The following is a 17,685-nucleotide window of genomic DNA, read 5'->3' on the forward strand; positions in this document are numbered from 1 at the left end:
ACAACAAAGGCAGCCGCGGAAATGGTGGCAAAGGGGCTGGAAAAGGGCAGTTTAATAGAAGCACGAACAAGGGTACTTTCCGGCCTAAGCCAAACGAGAGCAGGATTAGTGAACTCCCTGCTAAATCGGAGGTTGAAGGAACCAGAACTCCAGTTCAATGCTGGGTATGCGAGGGGCCGCACTATGCTAGGAACTGTCCACAGCGTAAAAGAACTGATCAGATATCTCAAGTCCATGAAGCTTCCACTGTAGGGGATGTGGCGCGCAGCGTACCAAGGATCAATGCAGCATTAGAGGACCGACAGGCAGAATATCAACCTTCCATGGTGGAATTCGAAGGTAAGATTTCAAACCTTGCTGTAGCTGTACTTATTGATCCAGGAGCTACTTTAAGTTATGTTAGTCCAAAAGTAGTGGAACACTGTAAGTTATCATCAGAAAAATTTAAAAACCCATGGCTAGTCCAGTTAGCTACGGGAGCCAAAAGGCGGGTTCTAGCGAAAGTTAATAACTGTTCTTTCAGTATAGCTGGACAGCCTGTAACAGCAGACCTGAATGTACTTCCTTTGGGCTCCTATGACATTCTTATTGGCATGGATTGGCTGGAAAAGCACTGGTCACTGGTGAACTGCAAAACCAAGACCATATACTACAAAGATGATTTGGGACAGCAGCAGGAATTACAGGGAATTAAACATCCTGTTCAGATCCGGCCTATCACTGCAACTCAGTTAGCCAAATGTATAAGGAAGAAATGCCAGATTTACGCCGTACAGGTTGGTTATGCGAATCAGAAAGATAAGATGTCTGCATTAAATGACATACCAGTGGTGCAGGAATTCACAGATGTCTTTCCTGAAGAGATACCGGGTCTGCCTCCAAGAAGAGACATAGATTTCACTATAGAGTTAATACCAGGGGCAGCTCCAGTATCGAGGGCACCATACCGGATGAGCATACCAGAGTTAACGGAATTGAAGATGCAGCTCCAGGAACTGCTGGATAAGCGGTACATTCGACCTAGTGTGTCACCCTGGGGAGCTCCAGTATTGTTCGTGAAGAAGAAGGATGGGACCCTTCGCATGTGCATAGATTACCGACAGCTGAATAAGCTCACGGTCAAAAACAAGTACCCTCTACCCAGAATAGATGAACTTTTTGATCAGGTGAAAGGGGCAAAGGTGTTCTCCAAAATTGATCTGCGATCTGGTTATCATCAGATCAGGATCAAGGATGAGGACATTGCCAAAACTGCTTTCCGAACACGTTACGGGCACTACGAATTTGTGGTGCTACCTTTTGGTTTAACCAATGCACCTGCCACTTTTATGTGCATGATGAATAGCGTGTTTCACCAGTTTTTGGACAAGTTTGTACTGATATTCATTGATTACATATTGATATATTCTCGTTCCCAGCAGGAACATGAGGAGCACCTTAGATTGGTGTTGCAAACTCTTCGGGAGCATCAGCTTTATGCTAAATTTAGCAAATGCGATTTCTTTAAAGAGGAAATTCAGTATTTGGGTCATGTAATTACAAATGAGGGAATTGCGGTTGACCCCGAGAAGATAAAATCTATTATGGAATGGCCTACACCCAAGGATGTTGCGGACATCAGGTCCTTCATGGGGTTAGCTGGTTATTACAGGAGATTTGTGGAAGGCTTTTCAAGAATAGCCTACCCTATTACCTCATTGCAAAAGAAAGGAAGGGCATTTAAGTGGACAGCAGAGTGTCAGCAGAGTTTTGACCGCTTGAAACACCTACTCACCACCGCACCCATCTTAAGAATCGCGGATCCTAATAAGGATTACGTGGTGTGCACCGATGCAAGCAAAGAGGGCGTGGGGGGAGTACTAATGCAGGAAGGGAAGGTAATAGCATATGAATCAAGGAAATTAAAAGAACATGAGCAGAGATACTCTGCTTACGACTTAGAATTAACTGCCGTAATACATGCACTTAAGATGTGGCGACATTACCTTCTCGGAAAGAAATTTCTGCTGTTAACTGACCATCATAGTTTAACGCATTATTTCAGTCAACCCACTTTGAATGCGAGACAAGGCCGTTGGGCAGATTTTCTAAGTGGGTTTGACTTCGAAATAAAACATTTAAAGGGCAAAGAAAATCGGGTAGCAGATGCCTTAAGTCGAAAAGTTCATTGCTTATGTGAACTTTCAGCCAGCCGGTGGCGGAGTTCGCTGGTTGAACAAATAAAAACAGCAGCAAACAACGATTCAGAATACCAGCAATTGAAACAGCAAGTACAACAATCTGATCATGGAAAGTTACAGCAAGGGTACACATTGGATAATACTGGATTGCTGTATTTCAATGGGAAAATGTATGTACCTGACTCCGGTGACCTTAAGAAACTGATCCTAGATGAATTCCACATCAGCCATTATGCCGGTCATCCAGGATACCAAAAGATGGTCACGGCACTCAGGAAAGAGTATTACTGGCCAGGGATGAAGAGGCAAGTGGTGGAATATTTGGCAAAGTGTCTGGAATGCCAGCAAATTAAGGCTGAACACCAACACCCAGCGGGACTGTTACAGCCTTTGCCTATTCCGGAATGGAAATGGGAAACCATTTCCATGGATTTTATAACCGGGTTACCACGGACAAAGAAGGGTAATGATTCTATTATGGTCGTAGTTGATAAACTAAGTAAAGCAGCACACTTTATACCCGTGCAGTCTACTTACAAGGCGGTACAAATTGCGCATCTCTTTATGCAGAATGTGTTCCGCTTGCATGGAATGCCAAAGGTAATCATATCGGACCGTGATGTGAAGTTCACTTCCACTTTTTGGAAAACATTGTTTGCTGAGTTGGGCACCCAGCTGAATTTTAGTACAGCTTACCACCCACAAACCGATGGTCAAACGGAGCGAGTCAATCAGGTATTGGAAGATATGTTGAGGGCAAATGTGATGCTCAAGCCTAATCAGTGGGAGGAGTATTTGCATCTGGTTGAATTTGCCTATAATAATGGGTATCATACCTCCACCCAGTTAAGTCCCTTTGAGGTTTTGTATGGGCGAAAGTGCCGCACACCCTCAAGTTGGAGTGGGCTAGAGGATAAATTGAGTTTGGGTCCGGAAATGTTAAAAGACATGGAAGATATGGTAAAGAGAGTACGAGCAAACTTAAAGGCTGCACAAGACAGACAGAAAAGTTTCGCAGACAGGAAAAGAAGATTTGCAGAATATAAAGTGGGTGACCATGTGTTTGTAAGGATTCAAACTAGAAGGAGCACACTGCAGTGGAGCGGGTGCGCCAAACTGGCTCCCCGATATTTTGGACCGTTTCAGATTCTAGCTAGAGTGGGGCCGGTGGCCTACCAACTTGCTTTACCCAGTCACATTAAGATTCACAATGTGTTTCATGTCTCTGTCCTAAAGAAATATGTGTATGACCCTAGACATGTTATTCAATGGCAAGACGTACGGGTAAGAATTGATTCGATTGGTTTGATTATACAACTATACTTAATGGGAAATTGATTAAGTGCTGGTTGTTTGCAGGTCGAACCGGAAGGCGGGGTCCTGGTCGAACCACAGAGCATTCTCGACCGGAGAGAAGTGCGGCTGCGGAAACGGGCTATTACCCAAATTAAGGTGCTGTGGCAGCATTATGGCCCTGAGGAGGCTACGTGGGAAGACGAGGAACTTTTCAGAAAAGCCTATCCAAATTTATTTAATGAGAATGGACATCGGGACGATGTCCAATTCCAGGGGGGGAAGATGTAATAACCCTGGTAACTTGTAATTTCCGGTAATTGCTGTGGTAAAAACAATATGGGTGACAACTTGTTATTAAAAGACATTATTATTTGTTAAAAGAAAATATAATGAACTAATTTTTTTACACATGTGTTGAATGAAAATGCTGGCAGCCTCCAAAAGGAGGCTTTTCTATTAAAAGAAATTAATCAGTTAAGAAACTGAAAGGAAAGACAACTGCCTCTCACCCTGAAGAGGGTCTGGAAGGAAAAACCTCTGGGCTGTTTGGGAACAGGCAGAGGAGAGATTCCAAGAAAGAGAGTTGCAGAGTGAAAGAAAGGGGGTTAAGTCTGGTTGTGATCAGATGACCCAGCACCGTGGTGCATAAGTCTTGTTGAGGGCTGCAGGCCTGCAAGATGGCTCGGGGGGAGAATCCAGTGCAGTGGATCTCAAGGTTGGGAGGTTAAGAGCGAAAACTCTACAGGTGACTACTGAAAGCAAGCACTTCTGTGATCGATTACCAGGTACGCTTCTTTAACACTAGTTAGGAAAGGTTCAGGTAATGAATGTACTCAGTTATATCTTTCCTTTAAAAAGTTGTTGTGGTAAGATATTTAGAATAGACTACGGATTATTAGAAGAGACAGAATGAGAACTGTGACAGAGTCACCTGGGTGGAATACAATCACCGAGCTTATACGGCTCATCTGTAATAGCTAGTAATAGCAGAAAGACCAATTACTGCGATAACCAAACCAGGAAGGTACATAGTTCTACAATATAAAGACCTGAGTAGATACGAGAAGCCGAGTTGGCTATTTAACCGTAGTTGGAATATGAAAAACTGATAAAGAAATTCATTATAAACATCAATCCGAAACTATAAACTCATTCTGTAAGCATCCTCTCAACAGAGTAAACAAGTGTAAGTTGAAAGGCGGGATTATGAGAAAGGGACTGACGCATGTTTCAATCCAGCTTCTACAAGTGCTGTGTGAATACGAAAAATACATGGAATAACAACTTAATACTTTCATTAACTTTTCCAGTTGTTTATATATTTAACAATGACAGGTAACAATGAAGGAAGCGAAGTGTTTGTTTAACACAGAAAAATATACAGCAAACCCTAGGTGGAAACGAGAACAATCATATATTACAAATCGAGTAGATAAACATAATGCTGGAATAAGTATATACAGGAATCCAATAATAAGTGTTGAAACGGGCGTGTGAACGCTGTGACCTGTAGGTAACTTATGGACGAGCCTGTGCGCGGGAGGATAGTCTATACATTCACGAGGCGAATGCAAGTCTATCCTCAACGCTGTATAATGCCATACAAGGCCGAGAGCAACGCCATGGAAAATCAAACGATGGGGAAACTTATAGTTACCATAGCAATGAAACCCTAATTAAGAAATTGCCATAACTGTAATACAAATGAACGAAGGGAAACGGAAGCAACGTATACTGAAGCTCAATATAAACTTAGAAACTCCTTGGCATAGAAATGTATATTCTCAGATAATATCTAGAATTAAAATCAGAGACGGTGAATGCCTCCAATTACAAAGTAAACAAGGTAACTTTGAAAATATAACCATAGCCGTAATATTATGTGCTACAATGAAACAACAGTAATAACTGCAACTCTGTATATTAACTGTGTATATATATATATAAACTAGAACAGAGATGAATGTTCATTAACCAGTGACGGCACGTGAATATACAAATAGGGGAAAAGTAATCATTATGAAGCTCGGATGGTAAACCATTGACATACAGAAATCCAGGCCGAGCCAAAACAATAACAAATCTGAATAAGACAAATATTGCCGTAGCTTATACAACTGTGTAACTGTTCATAAATGTCGAGAACTCAGAACTGATTTAGATCTGGTAATGATAAAGAAACAGAGTCTTAGTTAAGTTCAACAGAGAATAGAAAACTAAGGCATCGAGGCCATAACCTAGGCGCAGCTGGACCGGCCGTCCAAGTAAGGCCGCCAAGCATAAACTGCATAAGGGTTTGGTCCAGTAATTAACCTGAGACAACAGGTAGAGGACAGGCTGTCTCAGCTATGAAACAAACCCTCGAAATGCATTCAAGTGCAATCAATAGAAACCACAATGAGAAATGACTTACCTGGAACTGTCGAAGCAACTAAACCCTTCGGCGTTTGGAGCAGGTGAGCTGCGGCCCGTATCAGAACCTATCAAACCGTCAAGCAAACCCTGAAACAGTTAGAGAATGTACAGTAAGAGCGGGAAACAGTGAGTCATAAACCAGCTATGGAAATGATGCAGAGAGGCGCGGGCAAACCTGGAAGAGGCAGAGGAGCGATGAACCAGAGCAGAGCAAAGAGCCTGGGTACTTGCAGATCAAACCATCGGAGGAGCTCGGTTACTGAGAAGTGAACAAATGAACCACAAACGAAACCACCTGAACTTTTATATGCAGGGTCAAACCCTAGGTATGGCTGAACCGTCCGATTAGACCAAGCAATCCCCATCGTCGAATTTGGGCGGGAGGCCGAGCGTGAACCCCGGGGCTGGTCAACCCTCTCAGACCACATGGCCATCACGTGATGAGGGGCCATATGGCTACGGGAAAAGGTGAGCTGGCGTACTCACTCTGCCATTTGGCAGCAGTCACCAAATGGAAACGACCATCAACACATAAATGTCATATCTTATCATTAACGAAGGACAATGCAATAAGTTTTGATTAGTTATGTAAAATATTTATGTATAACCCATGGTTATAATGCTAAGAACTTAAGACAGTCACATTATGCATTAAAGAAATATGTGTTCAGGGTGGTAGGGTGAGTAATACGGGTAAAGTGGTAATATTAAGTTTCCAGCTGTAAAGGTGTATAGTAAAAAAAAAAATTTATTACTGTATTCTTTTAGATTATAGAAAGGATCGTGACAAATAATATGATTATTTTTTAGTTCATTATTAAATAAAGAAATGGATAACTTCAATAAATTTTTAAAATATATTATGAAGGTATATATATTTTCTGATTCCAGTAAATAATTAAGAAAAAAAAACAAAAGACAAACTGAAAATAAATGGATTACTATTTATCTTTTCTCTGTGCTAAAGAAATGAATAGTTGAAATATATTATAAAGATATTTACAAATTTTTAAATTTACATAAAATTCACTAAAACGTTGTTTATTTAAACTATTGGCTCAAAAATATATTCACGGCAAGCAAAAAGATAAATTACACTAAACTATTATTTAGTGTAATTAGTACTAGTGAACTAGATATCATATTTTAATGTGAAATTCAAAATAAATGAATAAGTTAAATACATTTTTGTTTTTTAATAATATATATAAAAGTACTTAAAAAATATAGATATTTCTATCTTCGCCAATTATGTATATCGTAAAGATTACAATATCTATAATAGAAAACAATAATAAAAAATAAATAATATATTAGTGGTTAATGCAATTATTATTTACAAAATCTATATAGTACGTTGATGACTTTGATGACATGTTCATGATTAGTGGTACATGAAAAAAATCTAAAAAACTTCTCCAAATTCATGATTATTATTAAATGGATGCTTTATCCACAATTAAGATATATATATATATGTTTTTTAATAAAACATTATATAAACAAAGTTGTAAGGCAAAAATACATGAACACCACCATACAAAAGTTATAAAAGACAAAAAAACTCATATAAAAAGTTTTTTGAACCAATTGACTCAAGAAATGGCACATTAAAAGAAAAAGTGAAATTATTTTATAATATTTTGAAAAAAAAACAAAACCATTATTTTAATAATTATTACATTTAATTAAAACTAATTATATCATAATAATACAAAACAAATTAATAACTAAACTAAACAACAAAGCAAGCTAATTATAAAGCCTCGTTCTATTTCATTGTTAGTTATATTATATTCTTTTATATTTAAGATTTTTATTTTATTACACTTAATTTAAATATAAATGAAAATATATTATAAAAATGAATTGACTGATTTTTATTGTTAGTTATATTATATTCCTTTTATATTTAAGATTTTTATTTTATTACACTTAATTTAAATATAAATGAAAATATATTATAAAAATGAATTGACTGATTTTTATGTTTTTCATTTCTAGTAATATACTGGTAAAAGATTGAATTGTCAACCACAAACGGGCTTCACAGGTAATCTTATGTTGCATGGCTGAGTTGACTTGGGTTTTATATGATATATATTTTTGTTTTACTGGTGGACAATTGAATTGATATCAAGCAACCATTGGAATTATGCGATTCTCCTCTTTATTCTGCAAACTTTTTTTAATTTCATGGTAAAAACAACCAGATTTACCAAGTTTCACTGGATGAGACTGCCTTACCTGACTAAGTTGATTTGACTTTTAGACCCAACTATTGACAATATATCTCAACAAAATTTCACATGGACTTTTACACTCAACCATTGATTATATATTTCTGAACCAAGTTTCATCAATGTGGTGGGCTATATAGGCTTACTCTGGATTTATATTTGTATAAATTTCAAAGTAAGCTTATACAGTCCAACCGCATTTAAATAAGAATCAATATTTCTGGACCAAGTGGTTGGGCTATATAAGCTTACTCTTTATTTATATTTGTATAGATTTAAAAATAAGCCTATACAGTCCATTCGCATTTAAAGAAGCTCTCCCAAATTTCACATGAGTAAGCTTGTATCGCAGGAGTGAATTGACTTAGGTTTTAGCCACTTAACCATTAACCATACATTTCTGACATATTAATTAATAAAAAAATTAATTTTTTATTTTTTATTTTTATCTTTCTCAGTTAGTTATATTGTGATTCATTATATATAAAATTAATTTTTTTATTAAATATTTAAAATTATATGAATTGACTTTGCTTTTTTAATTTCCTGATTTTAATATATATACAAAACCAAGTTTCACACGTATAAAACCAAGTTTCACACATATAAAGTCGTATCACATAAGTAAATTGGCTTGAGTTTTTTTGACTCTTAGCCGTCCACGGTATATCTTTTATTTTTCCGGTGGAAGATTGAATTTTTATTTACTAATGATTAAGTTTTAAAAAGATTGTTAGAATTTGGTGACCTTTTTTTTTTCATAGTTAGTAATGGTTTGTTTTTTACATTTAAGAATATTAATTATATATATATATATATATATATATATATTTCTTGTTTTATTAAATTTTTAAAATTTTATAGTAAATTAATATAAAATTTTATGTTTGTTTTTTTTTTTTTTTTCATTTGTTGGTCATGAGAGCAATGCAAAAGCTGTCAAGCTTTACATAGTAACTAAAAACAAAAAAAAATCATAAAACCCCGAACGTATACAGAATTAAAATACAAACAATAAATATCAGGTAGCATGCAAAAGAGCTAGTGCAAGTCTTGCACTCCGTACATCTAGCAGTCTAGGATTCTCATGAATGTGAAATTATAGGTGAGCTAGGTGACCGTCCACCTAATCCAGGTGGTCATCAGTGCACCTTTGACTCCTTAGTGATATCATACGATAGAGGATGTCCAACTTATTCTATTGTAGGTCATCATAAACACTATAACTTTGTTATTGTCATTATGTCATTGTTGCCTCATATCCTCGAAAAATGCAATGATGTTCCACATCTAAAGGTCCAAAGACTCCAAGGACAGTGGCAGGTCGGCTTAGCCAGTAAAAGGGACTTGATCATGAGCAAGTTTCCCTGAAATTATGCCCCTACACCCCCATCATTATTTGCTGCTTTTGCCTAACCACCACGACCCTCCGGCTAGCCGCGAGGTCCTAACCCCCTTCAAGCCCATCCCCACTTCCTATACATTGCTATAGGTGCAATATAACACCATAAATTAGGCCCTATTACAACCTGTGCTCAAGGTATGCTCCAAAAAACCCAACGACCGAGACCCACAGTCGGAGTGTCACTAATCCCTACCCATACAACCTCCCAAGACACATACACTACATGTTGACTCAACCACCATATTGTCGGAGCTACATTGCCACAAACATCCAAGAAGGGTTTCCCAACACAGATAAAATAACCGCAGATCTCCAATTGCTAGACCCCCACCTTGCAATACCCAGGGTTCAAAAGCATACATTCCCCTACACTGGTTCTAACCCATGTCGCAACTCCTAAAGGGTGGGGTATATAAATGAAACCAAACCAACCCACACCCAAGATTTGAGCGAAGGAAACACATTCAAAACCAAATAACAAAGAGAAAAAACTTACCAGAAATCCATCGAGAGTGCCAAACTCTTTTCGCCGACAGCTATACACTAACCAATCTAGAAAAATGCGTTCACAAGCGCAAACTAGTAACAATTTAGACGTCATCAAACTCTTACCCTGGGATCCCAACTTGTGCGACTAGGCTTCCCAGTAGGACCACTCTGCAATCCTCGCCAGCTAGCTAAAAACACATACACAAAATTCATTAGATGAATGATCATGCATAGGTTGGTGGCATTTGCATACACTACATTGTTCTTGCCACCGACACAATCACCCATAACCTGAAACCACAAATGAAGAAACCAAACCACCACCCAACTTTTGTACCAAATGCCACTCATCTCAAAACTTTGATGCCTCCAATAATAGTTATCACTTTCATCCACCCTATGCTTGCCTATTGTCATATATGAGGGTCACATTAACGCCTCATCGTGTAGTTCAAACTTGAATCCTTTGCCCCATCGAAATAATATATATATATATATATATATATATTATTTTATTAAATAAAAATATTGAATTAATGGTACATTATAACTGAGTTTCATTCTAGTGGTAGGATTTTCTTGCCTTTTTTCTATATCTCTATATCCATGGTTATCACTATCTTGGAATAATGAACTATTCGAGGTTGTATTGTGTTAGGGAATTGAGTTGGATTTCTTTTGGGTTAATTATATAAGATTTTTTTTTTTTTTTTTTTTAAACTTGAAATATTTTTAGATTTTTATAATATAATTAAATAGTTAAAAATATATTATAATAGTGAATATATGTATAAGATTGAATTGATAATAAATAATACTGAATTTCAATAAACTTATTAGTTTTTTTTTAACATTTTTTTCTATATCTATTAATCTATAAATTCTATGGATATTTCATTAAATGATTTGTCACAATAATTCTAATAATAATTTACCACAAAATCTAAAATTAGTATTATGAAGGTTAATTTTTCCTTAAATTTATGTTTTTATTAAGTTACTATTTTCTTTCTTATGCATTTAAAATGTAAAAATTTGGAAAAAATAAAAAAAATTAAAAAAATCGCTCACAAAATCATAATAACAAAAGATATGATCTAGGAAACCCTTTTGGGGGAAAACCTAGTTGGAAGGTGATGATGCTCTACTCTCTCTTTCTTTGAATGGAAATCATGTAAATACAAATGAGTGAAACTTGCAACCCATCAAAAATTACTGAACACAAATCCTCTCTATTCTACTCTCTCTATCCATTCTTAGCTACTTTTCTCTACTATGGAACAAAATTCTCTAGAACATAATGGAACCCCTTTTCTGTTGAGTGGTTCGATTATAACACAACTTGATAGCCTACTAATGGTTACATTTGACTCCTTCAATTCTTAACTAGAGTTACAATATTGACCCTTCTAGAGTCTTCTTCATCATGCTCACCAAACCAACTCCTTTTGCATGATTAACGAGGCTAATGTAGCATCCTCTTGAGTCATAGTGGTAAAAATAGGAAGGAAAACTTTTGGGTGGCATAACTTTTTCATATGGATTGTGTTTGAGGTCTTTCTTGTGCCATTGGAAAGGTAGCTAAGTGTTAAACAATGCTAGTGGGTCTAGTGCAAGTAAAGAGCTTTTGGACATTAAAAATCTTTAGGAAATACCCCAAATTTCCTCCACAAGATTTGAACACCCAATTCACTAAACTCGGGCTCATTAATAAAAATGGTATTGTGAGCTAATTCCTCCAATTTTTCCACTCTAAAATCATCCAGATGGATGAAAAATAATATAATCATTCAATTCAGATCATACCTCCCCATTTTGGGAGGCTATTGGTCCACAAAATATTTTCACTAAATGAGGCGAGGACATTATTTTTACCTTCTCCTTGGAGTACCAATTACCCTTGATCGGAAGTTATCCTTTCAACCCAATCTACCAAAGTTCATGCTGACCCTATCTTGATGTTATGGAACTTTTTCACAAAATTATATCCTCTATTAACTCTTCTTAAGAATTTGGGGCTAAATCCTCTACAAAATGTATAACATTTTGATTTTATTAATCCAACATGGAAGGCTCATAAGATTTCATATTTTCTACATTCACCACTAAGTAAGTGCACATATATGGAGGTAGTCTATGTTTATAGGTGTCATCTCCTACTTTTTTCAGTATCTCAAAGGGACCATATCAAAGAGCCTTGATTTTATTTCTAGGGCCCTATAACATCTTCTTGTTTAATTGTAACCATACTCTATATCCCACTCTATGACTTGTAGAGTGTCTCTTGCACCTATAGATGGTTTTTCTTTATCTTCTCAACAATTTTTTCTTCCCTTAAGGAATCCCCTACAAGATCCTTGCTCACTCCTCCTTGTTGTACATATGCAATATCCAAAGGTGAAGGCGGAAAATATCCAAACCAAATTCAAATGGGAACTTGTCAATAGAAGTTCAGACTACTCTATTATAATAGTGTTGTATATATACCATATTTTCATCCCAATTCTTTGGATGCTTCTAATTGTAACCCCTCAAAAGCTACACCAAAGTATAGTTGACTACTTTTGTTTGCCCATTTGTCTTTGGCTCTCCTCCACTAATAACATATCCTAAATACACCTTAGATTGTTGAGAAAAATCACATTTCTTTAGATATTTCTTGTGGTTTGAGCTTCTTTAATGTCTCTAGGATCTACATCAAATGTACGATGTTTCAAATAGACAATAAAAAATCAATCTAGAAAAGGGTGTAATATTTCATTCATTAACATCGTGAATGTAGTTGGTGCATTGCATAAACCAAAAGTCATGACTAACTATTGATACAAACCTTGTCTCATTTTGAAATGTAGGCCTCATTTCATCTATTTTCATACTAGACCCAAGTATATCTCTTTTCTCAAACTAAAAGCATTAGAACACCACTTTGCAATACAACTCTCTTTTCCACAACATATGCCTCAAACTCTACTAGGTCTACTAAAACATAAACCAAACCCTAGCAACATAAAAATAACCAACTCTACTCACCATAACACCTTAGTAACCTAGAACATACAAACATCCTAACAACAACTTAAATCCTTTCACTTTGTTCAAACACTAGCTCATCAACCCAATAATAGTATCATACACTCGTTAGAAAACCACACAAGAAACATATAAACTCACTAGTAGCAACACCATACAAAAATACTAGCAACAACATCTCTCTGTAGTGGTGTGTTTGTTGATATGGAGTACCAAATACACTTTCCTTAGAGTTGGTTGTTCCCTACAAGGGAAATACAAGCAATTGATTGTTTTTAGTGGACAAACATGGATAAATAAAGCATTGTAAGTAGTGAACACAATGCATACATAAACATAAACTAAAAACTAGAAATAAACAAATGAATAATTCTTGATGAAGAAAACACATCAACAAAGTAATCGAAAAGGGTTCCCTTTATTGGCTACTGAATGTAGAAGAGATACAATAAATGAATAAAATACACTTGGAGATAATTGTTTGAGCAAGGTTCCTCAAAAATCCTCAACAAGGAAGTGTCTTTCCTCTCCTTGCAAACTCACTCTCTCTCTCTCTCTCAAAGAAGTATGAAAACTCTCTCAATGATGAAATCCTCTCTCAATGAAAGGCTTGATTCCTAGGGAGTAATTTTTTCATCGTAACAATGCTTTGCTTCTTATTTTTATTACCTCTCTTAGAACTTGTATTTATAGAGTTTCTTGGTCACTCCTCCTCCCCTTGGTGCATTATTGTGGTGGTCCACCTCATAAATGAGTTGAGAGCTACTAATTCCTTGCATTTAAGCCTTCTTGGGCTCAAGGCTCAAATTTTTCTACCCATCATATCAATATTTGGAGTGTTGCTCAAGAAAGTGCACATCCTAAGGTGCTGATTGAACATTTTCGTGACCACAAGACTATCGAAGAAACAACTGTGCAACTGCTAATTTCCTTAATGGTGCACCTACACGGTCCAGTTTTTTAACTTGAACCTGAGGAAATATTTTTATTTTTTGTCTTCATAGAGTTTTCAGCTAAAAATGTCACCCCTATATGTGTTGATCACTGACTGAGTGTCTCTTAGTTTGTACAAATGAGTGTATAGTTTCTATATGATAATAGTTTCCCCTTGATGTATAAGGTTATGAGAAAGTGTATAGCCAAAATACATCACATTTTTCTAATATGACTGAGAGCCTTACCAACATCTTGATAGATTTAGTAACTTAATCTGGAGACGAGTAGGGAAAATCCTTGATTGAGAATTAAAGATAACCATGCTCTGAAGAAATTCTGAGATAAAAAAGTTCTATATGAGGTGAGCATGTCCCATGCTCGTTATGATGGCTAATGACTAACTATTACAATCACACAGGAAATGGTCCTGTCAAGTCAGTGTTGATGTGGTTGATGTGCTTATGGCTGATGATGATCATTTCTTGTGCCCTTAGGGGCATTTCTGACAAGTAGATAGAACTAGGTTCCCCAATGTATCAAAGGTGAAGCAATATTGAATGGCGTGCTTATGGGTACATGGGTCTTCGACTCTAAGAACCTCCCATGCATCAAAATGTAAGAATTGATGAATGAGGTGCTAAGGGATGCATGGGTCTTTAATTAAATGAGAGAACTGCACATTCATAGTGTACAATACTACCCTGACATGAAAAAATTGTGCTGGTGTTGAATGTCAGGGAAACCTATGACATTAATGGGCGATAATTATTCCCACTATGCCACCTAAGGTTTTCTCATAAGGGGAGGAGAAACCAAGGCATAAAATCGATCCTGGAAGATAGGTTTTGAAGTTGATAGGAAGGAAGTGCCAACTGCTAGAAATGATGATTCACGAAGGAATGAAGATGATTGTAACCTGATGTGTCATAAAGGCATGATAATGAGAGCTGACAGTATGGATGGATATGGAAAACTACCCAAAGTTGGAGCTATAATGCAAGTGGAAGAAGTCAAAACAATTCTTATGGGGGAAATGTCCCTGGAGTTAGTAGGGAATCCATGGTAGGTATGAACACGTTCTGAATGGCATGGTGAATGATGCATGAATGTGGATCATGGTTTGATGATATAAGTGAGATCCAACCATGGAAGACTTAGGGACTGTTGCTCGGTACAATACACAAAAATATGGGTGGGAATCCTTTTCCCAAACCTTTTGTGTACACTTTCCAAAAGAATTGAAAATGGTTTTGGATGTACAAACACAGAGACAGGTGCCCCGTGAATATGAGGACATGTGTAATGATGTAGGTAGGTTATTTTGCTGAAGGTGGGAGCCCCATTGATTGGTTTCAATGTGAGGTTGATGAGGGAGATGAAATGACGCATATGGGTTATGTCGTATGGAGGGATGGTATAAAAAATGTAGAATGCAGGGTTGGATTTGAATTAATCCAACAAAAAGTAAATGAGGTGGCCCAAGAGTGGGGTTGTTAAGTAATAAGTAAAGAAGAGTAGAATGAGGTTGATATTTAAGACATGCAAATGAGATGGCTCCTGGTCCTGAGTGGGTGGTCATGGATATTGATCATGTGAGGTGATCCATAAAATGATGTGATACATGTATGGGAGGAACTATCAACCGACATGGACGTTTACCAGGTGTAAGTGTTAGTTGCTGGTAAGCGTGGTCTAAGGAAGGCCTATTTGGAACTCCCTAGAAACAAACGCACTACTACAAGATGGTGACTCCACTGGGAAATACAAGAAATTGGTTGTTGTTAGTGGAAAAACATGGGTAAAGAAAGCACTGTAAGTAGTGAGAAAAATTCATACATTAACATAAACTAAAAACTAACAAATAAACAAATTAATAATTCTTGATGTAGAAAACACATAAAAAAAGTAATGGAAAAGGGTTCCCTTTTTTTACTTTTGAATGTAGAAGAGATACAATAGATGAATAAGAGACAGTTGGAGATAATTGTTTGAGCAATGGTGCTAAAAAAGCCTCAACAAGTAAGTTACTTTCCTCAATCTCCTTGCAATCTCTCTCACTCTCTCTCTCTCTCAAAGAAGTTTGAAGACTCTCTCAGTGATGAAATCATCTCTCAATGAAAGGCTTGATTGCTAGGGAGAAATTTTAGTAGCATACCAATGATTTACTTATTCTTGTTATTAACTCTCATAGAACTTGTATTTATAGAGTTTCTTGGTCACTCCTCCTCCCCTTAGTTCATTAATGTGGTCGTTCACCTCATAAATGAGCTGAGAAATACCATTTCCTTGCGTTTAAGGCTTCCTGGGGCTTAAGGCTCAAAATTTTCAACCCATCATATCAAGATTCAGAGTGTTTCTCAAGCAAGTTCGCAACCCAAGGTGTTGACTATACATTTTCGTAACCCCGTGACTATCGAAGAAACCGCTGTGCGACCGCTAATTTTCGGTAATGGTGCACCCAAAAGGTCCAATTTTTTAACTTGAACCTTATGAAAGCTTTTGATTTTTTGTCTTCATGGCATTTCGAGCTGAAAATATCACCCCTGTATGTGTTGATCACTGACTTTGAGTGCCTCTTAATTTGTACAAATGAGTGTATGATTTCCATATGATAACACTCTCAACACATGCCCATTGAAAAAACTAGCAAAATTATAAGCAACATAATTAGACCTCTAAGTACTTTGCATACTATCAATACAAAGACATCATATGAAACAATACATCAACATAGAGAACACATTAATTTTTTCCTCAGCTATATGACACATAGCCACACACCCTAACAACAACAACACCTTACAACTCTTGGGGCATTAGCACATTCTCTTTTTCGACACTCAACAGAAGGAAACATTCATCCATATACTTGACAATACATAAAATCTTCAAGCATTATAAGGTTCATAACAACATGTTTACAAGTGTAAGCTTTTCTTCAAAACCCTTTTCTTAGTCATAGGTTGAACACACCAAAAAAATCCTCAATCACTCAACCCACAAGAATGAATTCTAGTCTTCATTACATCATTGCCTCATCCATACACATTTCCTCAATTCACATAACATTCTACAACACACAGTTTTATTTTCCTTACAACTCAGTGCACACGTTGGTTACTGTCGCACTAGTCTCAGTGCACAAGCTACGATTCACACTATAACTGCAGACGATCAATCCTATTTACTCTATTGTGGATGTATACAATTGGTTTCTAATCACTTCGGATCACATATCATGTAGAAATAGGTTTGATATCATCTAAAAGGGTATACATTTTCTCAAGAGTACATTCCTTCTCATCCTCCAATTGCTCAACAACACAGAACATTCATGATTATCTCCATTGTCTTCTGATGCACACACACTCTATCTTTTCATCAATGTAATGTCATTATGTTCTTACAAACTATCATCGCACCATATAGGAGATGTCAAAGCTTTATAGGTCTTATAAACTATCGATATCAAGGTGTTATAATTCAAAAATGCGGACATGTTCTCTTCTCATAGGAATTTCCATTGCACCCAAATCATCCACTGACTTTTCTCGGAGCATACATCATACTGGTGACTATATTTCACTGACCAACCCTAGTCAATCCATAATAGGAGAAACTTAAACTTATTTTCAAATGCCAAATTGGACCAAGAAAAACACACTGACTAGATCAACAATTATATATTTAATAC

The 17,685-nt window shown here is 36.6% G+C and overlaps 1 protein-coding gene across 2 annotated transcripts; it reads right to left on the bottom strand.

Annotated features, from left to right (window-relative positions):
• Positions 1 to 5,381: 5,381 nt before the first annotated feature.
• Positions 5,382 to 6,310, bottom strand: LOC149194251 (uncharacterized). 2 transcript variants are annotated; one of them, XR_016255054.1, is made up of 3 exons: positions 6,067 to 6,297; positions 5,890 to 5,978; positions 5,382 to 5,789 (listed from the first exon to the last, which is right to left on the bottom strand). XR_016255054.1 is itself a non-coding variant. In XM_089407409.1 (3 exons), the coding sequence occupies exons 1-3, from the start codon at positions 6,254 to 6,256 to the stop codon at positions 5,714 to 5,716; spliced, it is 333 nt and encodes a 110-aa protein (XP_089263535.1). In that variant the 5' UTR covers positions 6,257 to 6,310; the 3' UTR covers positions 5,382 to 5,713. The 2 variants fall into 2 exon arrangements, 1 of the variants encoding a protein (XP_089263535.1); XM_089407409.1 differs by having other exon boundaries at positions 5,890 to 5,956; positions 6,067 to 6,310.
• Positions 6,311 to 17,685: the final 11,375 nt, after the last annotated feature.

This window comes from Pinus tabuliformis, chromosome 2_2 (genome assembly GCF_031772625.1).
Source record: "Pinus tabuliformis cultivar Carrire ecotype Pingquan chromosome 2_2, CPIR1, whole genome shotgun sequence".
Lineage (NCBI taxonomy): Eukaryota > Viridiplantae > Streptophyta > Pinopsida > Pinales > Pinaceae > Pinus > Pinus tabuliformis.

Coding starts and splice junctions, on each gene's coding strand:
- LOC149194251 (XM_089407409.1), bottom strand. CDS start 6,256: ATGGGGATTGCTTGGTCTAATCGGACGGTTCAGCCATACCTAGGGTTT. Junction 5,957..6,066: donor CGCTCCTCTGCCTCTTCCAG/GTTTGCCCGCGC, acceptor ACGGTTTGATAG/GTTCTGATACGGGCCGCAGC. Junction 5,790..5,889: donor AGTTGCTTCGACAGTTCCAG/GTAAGTCATTTC, acceptor CTGTTGTCTCAG/GTTAATTACTGGACCAAACC.